Genomic DNA, 10,527 nt, shown 5'->3' on the forward strand with positions numbered 1-10,527 from the left:
TTGTAGTAAATTATAATGGAAAAGAATCTGAAAAAGAATATATATATCGCTGAATCACTTTGCTGTGCACCAGAAACTAACACGACATTGTAAATCAACTATACCTCAAATAAAAAATACATGTACAAAAAATTCTTAAAACTCAACAATAAGAAGCAAACAACTCAAAACATGGGCCAAAGATCTTAACAGACACCTCACCCAAGAAGGTATGCAGATAGAAAATAAGCACATGGAACAACAAGATACCAGTACACACCTGTTAGAAGGGCCAAAATCTGGAACACAGACCACACCAAGTGCTGACAAGGATGTGGAGCAATAGGAACTTTCATTAACTGCTGGTCAGACTGCAAAGTAGTACAGCCACTTTGGAAGACAGTTTGGTAGCTTCTTACAAAACTGAGCATACTTTTACAGCAAACGTGCTCCTTGGTATTTACCCAAAGGACCTGAAAACTCATGTCCACACAAAAACCTGCCCATGGATGTTTATTACAGCTTGGGTCGTAACTGCCAAAACTTGGAAGCAACCAAAGACGTCCTTTAGTAGGTGAATGGAAAAATAAACTGTGGTATATCCAGACAATGGAATATTATTCAGTGTTAAAAAGAAACAGCTACCAAGCCATGAAAAGACATGGAGGAATCTTAAATGCATGTTACTAAGTGAAAGAAGCCACTCTGAAAAGGCTACGTACTGCATGATTCCAACTGTATGAAATTGTAGAAAAGGCAAAACTATAGAGACTGTAAAAAAGCCAGTGGTTGCCAAGGGTTATACAGGTGAGGGTTGAATAGGTAGAGCACGGAGAATTTTGAGGGCAGTGAAAATACTCCATATGACACCATAATGATGGATAATTATACACTTTTCCAAACCCACAGAACGTACGACTCTGGTGGGGAATGTTGATGACAGAGAAGGCTGTGCATGTGTGGGAGCAGGGTAAAGTCTTAATGAAAACGTACGCGTGTGTGCGCACATACACACAGCAGCTATTAGCATCGCTCCTACGGACAGCAGGGGAAGGAAGGCATTCGAAGCAACTGCCGAAGTGCAGAGGGGAGAGGCAACATTTCCCTCTGGACACCAACCCCTCTGGCTGGTCACCTGCAGGGCCCCGGCCAGGCCCTTCCAGAGCTGCAGCTTCTACCAGGCCCTCAGCGGACAGGGCTTCCTGCTGTGCCAGGCGATGAGAGCCGGCTGCTGGGGTCTACCCTGGACCAGACTTCCGCATGGACCCGGCCCACCCCTGCCACAGGCACAGCCTTCCTGACAGTCCACTGCTCCAGGCCGGGCTTCCACGAGACCGTGGAGCCCCAGAGCAGAACCGCTGAATGCGGCCAGCTTGGGGCCTTCCCAAATCAGCTCCAACATCCCAGGACAACGGGGAGGTATCGGGTGTGCCCGCAGAGCTCCCAGCAATGGCTCCCGATAAACTTTTATAAACTATCTGCCCCATACAAAGCACCGTGGTGGGGCCTCCCTGGTGGCGCAGGGGTTGAGAGTCTGCCTGCCGATGCAGGGGACGCGGGTTCGTGCCCCGGTCCGGGAGGATCCCACATGCCGCGGAGCAGCTGGGCCCGTGAGCCATGGCCGCTGGGCCTGCGTGTCCGGAGCCTGTGCTCCGCAACGGGAGAGGCCGCAGCGGTGAGATACATATAACAGTCCCCGTCCTCCAAGTGCACAGAGTTAGTAAGCCTTAACTTAACCGTGACAGCCCCTAACTAGTGTCTCCACATCTCCATTCCCATCACCACAAAGTATCTGGGGTGAGATTTTCAAATGTGTATCTGATTATGTCATTTATAACTAAAAGCCCTCCGACTGCTCTGGATAAACCCTAAAATCCAAATTCCCATGAGGCCCTCGACGATCGGATCCTTGCCCAGCTCTCGAATCTATACCACTCACCCTTTCCCCCTGCTCGGCAGGCCCCAGTAACACTGACCCTTTTCCATTCTCCAAGAAATCATGTCTGTCACTTCCTCAGAAAGCCATCTCAATGCCCCCGACTGGGCGAAGCTCCTGCAATGGCACTTGTCTCAAAGCACTTATCACAGCCAGAACTCTGTAATTATTGGGGAGCTGTCTCCCCTGCCAGGCTGCAAGCTCCCAGACAATGTCTGTCTCCTTCACTGATAGATCCTAGAACACAGAGCAGTGCTCGGTGAATAAGTGACATGAATGAGGACGTGAATGAACGGACACAAAAGGTAAGAAAGAATAATTACAGTAAGGCGAGGCATGAACCACTGCCAGAATCAGAAAGGTACCGGAGTGCACATAATAACTAATTTTAATCCAACGTCCTCATGTTACAAAGGATGAAACTGAGTCAAGGTGAGACGCCTTCCGGTCACATACGCTCCACACAGCTGTTCCTTTCTGGTAAGCAAGAAGTGCCGGAAGAGTGTTCCTTCAATTCTCCAAAGTGCATCATTTTTCTGTTCTGGAATTCACTTCAAGGTGTGCAAAACAGAAACACGGAGAACATAAGGGCTTAGAATGTTTATAGAGACTCAAAAGGAATAAAGCCTTATTTAGAAGAAGGTCAAGTCCATCAGCCCCTGGACTCTCCTCTCTCCAAGGAACACAGGGGAAGGGAAGGTGGGCAAGTCACAGTTACGGTCACCCAGACTCATCCGAGCTGAGCCTCCAGTGCCTGTCTGAATAGCCCCTGAATCTGCACGATCCCTGGAGAGAGAAGCGTGAGGCCTCCGTCTCAGCTTTGTTGGCTGCAAATTACCTTCAGATTGTAGAAGCTTATGTCACTAGCTTGAGTCAACCAACATGTACTGAATACAAACCATGTGTCAGGGTCTTTCCATGTATTATCTTGTTTAACAGCATCATTATCTGTTTTGCAAAAGAAAACCTGATCAGAGAGGAGAGGTGAACCTTGCCAAGAAAGGGTACAGCTGAATAAGCACTTCTCCCTCTGAAAAGTCACCTTTCCACACTGCAGTGACCGTGCTTTTTGAAAACTTTGAGAACCCACATTTGATCATCAAATGTGGATCAGATGTTAATATTAAAAAAAGATTTTGTAAAGACATCTTTATATTTCCCCAAAAATAGTATTTGCTAGTTTTGCTATTTAATTAAATTTAAACAGGAAACAGAGGGGTCAGAAGGGAAACAACTTATTTTTTTAACCTTTTAGCTTAAAAAAAAAAAGAAAGATAAAAAGAGACTATGGAAGGGTGGAGGAGGGAGGGAAAGATTTTATAAGCTAATGATAACCAGCTGAGACTGTCTCTAGGATCAAATACTCCAGGCCAAAAGGCAATGGTAATTAGCCTGGAGGCAATGAGCAGCCTCTAGAAACTGCCAAGTGTCAGACAAAGAGCCCAGAACTATGTTTTGTGAAATCCCGGTGTTTTGTGAAATCCCCTGCATACTGGGAACTGCAGGCTGAAACAGTGAGATGCCATTTCTTTCTTTCTTTTTTTAAATCAAACAAAATAGACTTTTTTTATGTGTAGTTTTAAAATTTTTTTTGAATTTTTCTTTTTAATCAAAGTCACGGTGAGGTACAAGATGCCATTTCCGTCACGAGAATGGCTGAAAACTCTGAAAATATTAGGTAGCAGTAAAGAAGTGAGGAAAGGGCTGCTCCCTACATGCTGACAGGAGTGTAAACCGTGTTCTGAAGGGCAACAGGAAGTGCCTTTTGAACGTGAAACGTGCACACCTCGTGTGCTTCTAACTGCAAATGCCACTCTCCAGTTTGACGCCAGAGAATGGTTCTCAAAGGGGGATCCGGAAACTGAGACTCTTCCAGGAGGTTCATGCTGTGAACCCTCTTTTCACAATCTTATTAAGTTATCTGCCTTCTCACTCTCATTCTCTTGTGAGTATGTACAGTAGGGTTTCCAGAGGCTACTGACATGGGATATCACTGCACAATGAATGAGAAGCCGATAGGAGCAGGCAGTGGTCTTCTACTGAGCCAGGCATTAAGGAGACTTGCAAAATCGGAAAACAATGCCACTCTTCTTTGATTTTGTAATTAGATTTATATAATTTGTTGAAATACTGAGATCTTTATAGCTTAGAGGTTTATGTTCAGGAATGTTCCTCACAATGCTATTTATATTAGCAAAAAACTCTGTAAACGGGTTCAGTTTCAATACACCTATTCAACATTTAATTTGGTAGCCAACAAAAAGCAAGTTTATAAGATTTAAGAACGAGGCAAAATGACCCGAAATGGAGTTTGGTTTTTAAAAAGTAGAATACAAGTTGTCAGCTCTGTATACATAATAAAGTCCGGGGGAAAACACACATTTAATAAAGTCTGGGGGAAAACACACATGCTAACACATATATATGGAATTTAAGAAAAAAAATGTCATGAAGAACCTAGGGGTAAGACAGGAATAGACACAGACCAGACAGAGAGAATGGACTTGAGGATATGGGGAGGGGGAAGGGTAAGCTGTGACAAAGTGAGAGAGTGGCATGGACATATATACACTACCAAACGTAAAATAGATAGCTAGTGGGAAGCAGCCACTAGCTGCTACATTTCCCATATTTTCTACAGTCAGCCATATCTTTTTAATCAGACAAATATACACATACACAAATGGCTTTTGAGAAAAAGGAGTGCAAGCTTTAGAGAGGTTGAATAAATAAATGAGAAGAATCTCCCTTTGCTGCCATACACCTTGCACCCCACACAGAGGCAGGCTCACCTCGGTGCCTTCCCTGGAAACCAGTGGCCCCAGTTGCCCTCGGTAACCCCAAAGCACGCAGCTGTATCCAACTCACTCAGCCAGGGTATGGTGCTCCCAAACTGCCTCCCCTCCCCCACGCTGGGCTAAACTCACTGCCTCAGTTAGGGGTTTGAGAAGAAAGCAACGTGCAGAGGAAGGGTGGGTGTTTGCGTGGCTTTGAAAAGGATGTTGCTACTCCAAACCCAGAATCTGCAAAGATTTCAAGACATATGTTTTCAGTTTGTGATAAGGGTGGGAGTTTCATCTATTTGGAAGTAATAGGGTTTTTCCCACAACTTCATTTTCTTTTCTTTTTTTCTGTGGGGTGGGGGGAAGAGAAAGGGATTAGTAAATAATTAAAAATAGATCTTCTAATTCACTGGGTCTTTCAAAGTCAGGCAACAGTGTACACTGAAACAGAACAAATGCTAAACAGGTAAATTCTAGTATATTTTTAAAATCAATCTCACCGTTACTAAATGTTTGCTTATGATCTGTCAGTTCACATTCTACGCTCTATTACTGTTATTCTAGTCAGCTCCAATGACATTATACAGAGTTTTCAAATATTTTTGATGGTACTTTTTTTAACACGAACTCTTTCAAGATACATAAAATCCCATCTTATAGACGACAGAACAGCTAACACTCAGGATCCCAAAATGCTAAAATCCTACTGCTATCCTTGATGATTCCATTCATTTACACACTCTATTGAATGCCTACTATGTATCAAGTTTTGTGGTGGAAGCTATGAACAGAGCAGTCAGCCCAACAGAGGATAGATGGTCCCCATGCCTGATGAACTTACAGGCCAGTGGCGAGACAGTATTCAACAAATAATTATGCAAATAATTACCTAACTGCAACTTGTGATAAGTGCTTGGAAGGAAATGTAGTGTGCTACAAGGACACATCAAAAAGTCCACGGCAAGTTGCAATCTTACCCCTGAAAGAGGCTATTTCTTTCTTAAAACCAGGAGCACATCAAAATCCCTCTTCCACTCGTCTGACAGCATCACATTCAGAGGCAGCTGGAGGTGGAGGGTATACAAAGCAGCATTTTCTTCTCCTTACTTGAAATAAGAATTCAGGAATGCAAAACTATCCTGGAAAATGACTTCATCCTTCTGGAAACCGATACTAGTCTCTTCTCCTTTCCTTTCAATGCTGGGAGGAGGGGAGTAGTTACAAAGATTTATGTACCAACAAGCCTGATGTGTAATGGTGGAAAATTCGGAAGAACCTAAATGTACATCACGAGGGGAGTGCCTGGTTGAACTATGATGGGAACATTCCACGCTATGGAAGATCTGCCTGCCTGTCTATTAAAAAAACAGTGAGGTGGGCTTCCCTGGTGGCGCAGTGGTTGAGAGTCCGCCTGCCGATGCAGGGGACACGGGTTCGTGCCCCGGTCTGGGAGGATCCCACATGCCGCGAGGCGGCTGGGTCCGTGAGCCATGGCCGCTGAGCCTGCGCGTCCGGAGCCTGTGCTCCGTAACGGGAGAGGCCACAACAGTGAGAGGCCCGTGTACCGCAAAAAAAAAAACAACAACAACAAAAAAAGTGAGGTGACACCTCTGTACTGACACAGAAGGCTTTCCACACCTTTCCACAGAGTACGCTTTCTATACTAAGCAGGACAATGCAAACCACTACGATATGACTCAGTTTGGTTAAAAAAAAATGTGTATACGTTATATTAATGCAGAGAAAGGGGATTTTACGTCTGTCCAAAGTGTCCACGGTGTTCACCTCTAACACATAGTGAAGGAGATTTATGAATCCTTTACCATGAGAAGGTATTTAGGTACTATCTGTACAATAAAGTACCAAAAAAAATTAACAAAGAAAAACATGTATGTATCAGTAGCCTCTCTGGAGAGCAGGCATCTTTCTGGAAAGGGACCAGGAGGCTCCCTTGGTGCTTTGCCTTTAAACGTGAGCTGAGGATGTGCTGTTTTGGGACCTTTGCCCTGAGACCCTAAGTATTAGCCCATTCTTATAGATACCCCTGAAAAGAAGAATCAGCTTTGCCACCTGGAAGGGCAGCCTGAACACATTTCCAAAGATGTGCCTACAGCAGCCACGACAGAGCAGATGACTTAAGCCACCTCAGTTGGAGGAAACAAGAGGGGAACTGGGAACTAACAGCGTTGGAAGCAGCTGCAGCTCTCTCTGTCCCCTGGCTCACTGGGGCTGGCCCAGCGCCTGCCCTGTAATGACAGCAGCAGAGCACAGCTAACCCTAAGGGACCAAGTCCCTCTGTCCAGAACTACAGCTGCCTGCTGGGAGGGCAGCAGGGAGAGAAGGCTCCCTGGGCGGACCAGACACCCTTCCCCAGGGGTCCAGTGGCTGCCCCTGCTGCTCATCTGGTCCAGCCACCCTGGCACCAGGCATGAAGCATCCTGGTGGGAGATAGGAGCTCTGCTCTCCCAGCACCTCCTAAGACACCAGGCTAAGGCACCAGAGAGTCAAAGCAGTCCCTGAGGGAGGACATCTCGGTCCCACGTCCTGAGTAGCCCTAAGCCAAGGGTACTGCTGACCCATCAAAAGACCCCAATAATAAGAATCCCATTCAGAGTCTGGTCTGTTGAAAAGTAGCATGCTTAGGGAATTAGTTTCTTCAACAATTTAGATAAATACTCCTATAATTTCAGAGTCTGAAGGCCATGTAGCCTAATTATGCTTGTATTCTACACAGTTGTCACTCAGCTATTTCCTAAACTAACTCTCTCTCGATATAGATACAGATATAGATATACCTCCAGGTGAAAGGGGCTGCACCTCTAGAGGCATCTGGGGACAGGTGTGGTAGAAATGAAGGTCCTTCTGTGGCACAGAACTCTGACCTCCTGCACCTACCATATGGCGACATTCATGTGTTCTATGGAGCCACATGGAATGACACTCATCCACCTTCCACTGAGCCTTTCAACATTTCAAACACAGATTCTTCCTTGCCATAAAAATACTGCGAAAGGAAATTACTGCAAAAGGAAATTTGAGGTATTTGCAATACAACCTATGCTTATAAGTCAAGTGGGGCAACTGAACGGGGTTCATCATGAACGGTAACCAGTCCTCCCTCCTGGCATCGGATGGCACCCTCCTCCAGGGTCCATGTCTCCCTGACTCCTGGGTCCTCAGTGCCCAGCACTGGGTCCAGCCCACAGCTGGTACTCAAGAAACATTTGCTGAAGGGAAAGATTATCTCCAGGACCCATGCTACTTGGTGGTTTTCCTTCCAACCGGAAGCCTCAACTCCCGACCATCTGGAAGGCGGAGGGAAAGCCTTGACTATATCTATGCCTGCCCAATGACAAGGAAAACTGAAGACTACCTTCCAAAATGAATTTGGCGGCTTCCTGCCAAGTTGAACAACTTAGTGGTGTGGATCACAAAATCAAGCTCACTGTAACCTTTTTCTAACCAACTCTTCCCTCAACTTCACCATTTCCATCAATATCATTCTCCAGTCACCCAGGCCTGCAGCCTTTCTGATACCTCTGATCAGTCTCGGCCCTTTGTGGCCAATGAAAAGCTAGGGGCCCAAGAGTGGATTATTACTCCTTGATCTTGGAAATTTCCCATCCTTTCCCTTCTAGTCTTGGCACCCACCCTCGCACAAGACCTCAACTGATGCCTCACCTTTATGGCATCCTCCCTAGCTCCAACTCCCCTCTTTCACAGACCCTACATGTACCCTCGGATTATTACTTATTAAGGGCTGTTTTCAACCAGTCCAGCCTCTGCTCAAATAATAACTTTGTAATTTTTATTTATTTATTTTGCGGTACGCGGGCCTCTCACTGTTGTGGCCTCTCCCTGCTGCGGAGCACAGGCTCCGGACACGCAGGCCCAGCGGCCATGGCTCACAGGCCCAGCCTCTCCGCGGCATGTGGGATCTTCCCGGACCGGGGCACGAACCCGTGTCCCCTGCATCGTCAGGCGGACTCTCAACCACTGCGCCACCAGGGGAGCCCAACTTTGCACTTTTTAAACCATCAAGTCTGTACTCCTCTGTTCTCACTAACCCAGGCCCATATTCACTCATATTCCAGGAACCCTGACTAATCCTCCTGCCTCAGTTAGGACACTCCTCGCTGTTTCTCTCCTTCCAGGAACATGTACCATTCTCTGACATCCCAAAATCTTGGCAAAGGTCTCACCTCTGCTTATCCAAATCCCACCCACGGGCAGGGGCTCAGGGCCAGCCCAATCCTTCACATAAGCTTTCCCCATTGTCCAGCGCCACCGGCCTCCTTCCCCACAGAGCTGTGTCTAGCCTCATACACGGCCTCTCTCTTGACTCATAAACACTCTCTCCGGCGCTCAAAGTCAGAAGAGATGATGAGGAAGACCAGCTGCTTATTTAGCCACGTGATCCTGACCAAACCACCAGACTCTCAGAATCTCACAGAACTGTTATTAGGATAAAGGAGAATTTACAAGAAGGGGACTCGTTCATCTCACATTCAAAATAAGGCCGTCCAGGTAGAGGATTTGGGTATCCCTTCTAATACTGGCCAAGAGCAGTTATTTCGCATCACTCACAACCCTGCAGAGCTAAAGTCTCAGTACACATCAACTAAATGTAAGATAAGGGAGAAAGCACTTTTCATGGGCTACTTTTCTTCACGTCCTCCGTTTAGCCACTCGGGAGCTTCTCTGATACAAATTTTGGGTGACCGCAGAAATGTGTGGGAGGGAAAAGAGAGTCAAATCTGGTGATAACGGCGTTGTTCAAGAGTGGGACTTGAACACTAAGTCAGAGCCGGGATCAGTGGGCAGCAGGGAACAGAAATGGGTAGCAGGGATGCGAGAAGGGTCCACGGGGGGGGGGGGGGGGGCGGGGAAGGGAGCACGCGAACAAAGAATGCTTCGGCCCATCAGCTCGGGCTACCTTCCTTCCCAACGTTCACGCCCATGACAACGGCGGGCACCGCCAGGGACGCGCGGTAAAATCACTTCTCGCCAGAGACCCGGTCACCTCTGATAACGCCGGCCCAGCCCGCCCCGGTGCCGCTGTCCCCGGGCCTTACCAATCGAGATTTCCTGTGCGAAGGCCAGCGAGATGAGCAGCAGCGGCAACCCCACGGCGATGCACGTGACCATCTTGTCCACGGCCAGCTCCAGCCGCAGCCCCTTGAACTTGGGCTCCGAGGGCTCCTTCAGCAAAAAGTCTGAGAAGACGTACTCGGTAGCCAGGTGAGCAATGGCCATGGCTGCGGCGCACGGGGCTGAGCCAGGAAGGCTCGCAAGGGCAGGCCCGGGTACCGCCGGCGTCAGGAGGGCGGTGCGGTGCCTTCACCCGGTTACTGACTGGGCCCGCGGCTTTCGCTTTCCCTTTGCCGGCTCCCCGTTTGCTTCCACATCCCACTGGTCTTTGTGTCTCGAAGCGCCGCAGCTGTCTTCTCTGGGGGCCTGGCCTGGCGGGTCCCGGGATTGCTTCGGGCGCACGGGATCGCGCCTGCTCCTCCGCCGCGGGCCTGGGGCAGAGCCGCACCCGCAGGTCCCCGGGATGCGCGCGCCCGAGGGCGCGAGACTCAACCGCGGAACAAAGCGCTAGCCTCGCCGCGGCTCTGCCGCTGCGCCCTGGCGACTTGGAGTTTCCGGAAGCTGAGGTGACGCGAGGCGAGTGGGCGCGGCAGCATCCCGCGACCCTGGGATCCACCCCCAGCAAAGGGAGCTTCCCGGCGAGCGGTACCTCGTCAAATCCTAGCGCCTCTCCCAACCTCATTCTCTCCACTTCCTGGCACCCGGGATTTTTGAAATCATTTCTGAAAGCGACCTGTT

At 48.2% G+C, this 10,527-nt stretch overlaps 1 protein-coding gene across 1 annotated transcript in view; it reads right to left on the reverse strand.

Moving 5' to 3' along the window:
- Window positions 1-9,954, reverse strand: part of PANX1 (pannexin 1) — a 37,365-nt gene extending 27,411 nt beyond the window's left edge. The window contains exon 1 of the mRNA XM_065882513.1: window positions 9,774-9,954. Coding sequence (XP_065738585.1) covers window positions 9,774-9,954 — 181 coding nt within the window. The remainder of the gene's footprint in view (window positions 1-9,773) is intronic.
- Window positions 9,955-10,527: the final 573 nt, after the last annotated feature.

The sequence above is a fragment of the Phocoena phocoena genome, chromosome 8 (genome assembly GCF_963924675.1).
Source record: "Phocoena phocoena chromosome 8, mPhoPho1.1, whole genome shotgun sequence".
NCBI classification, from domain to species: domain Eukaryota; kingdom Metazoa; phylum Chordata; class Mammalia; order Artiodactyla; family Phocoenidae; genus Phocoena; species Phocoena phocoena.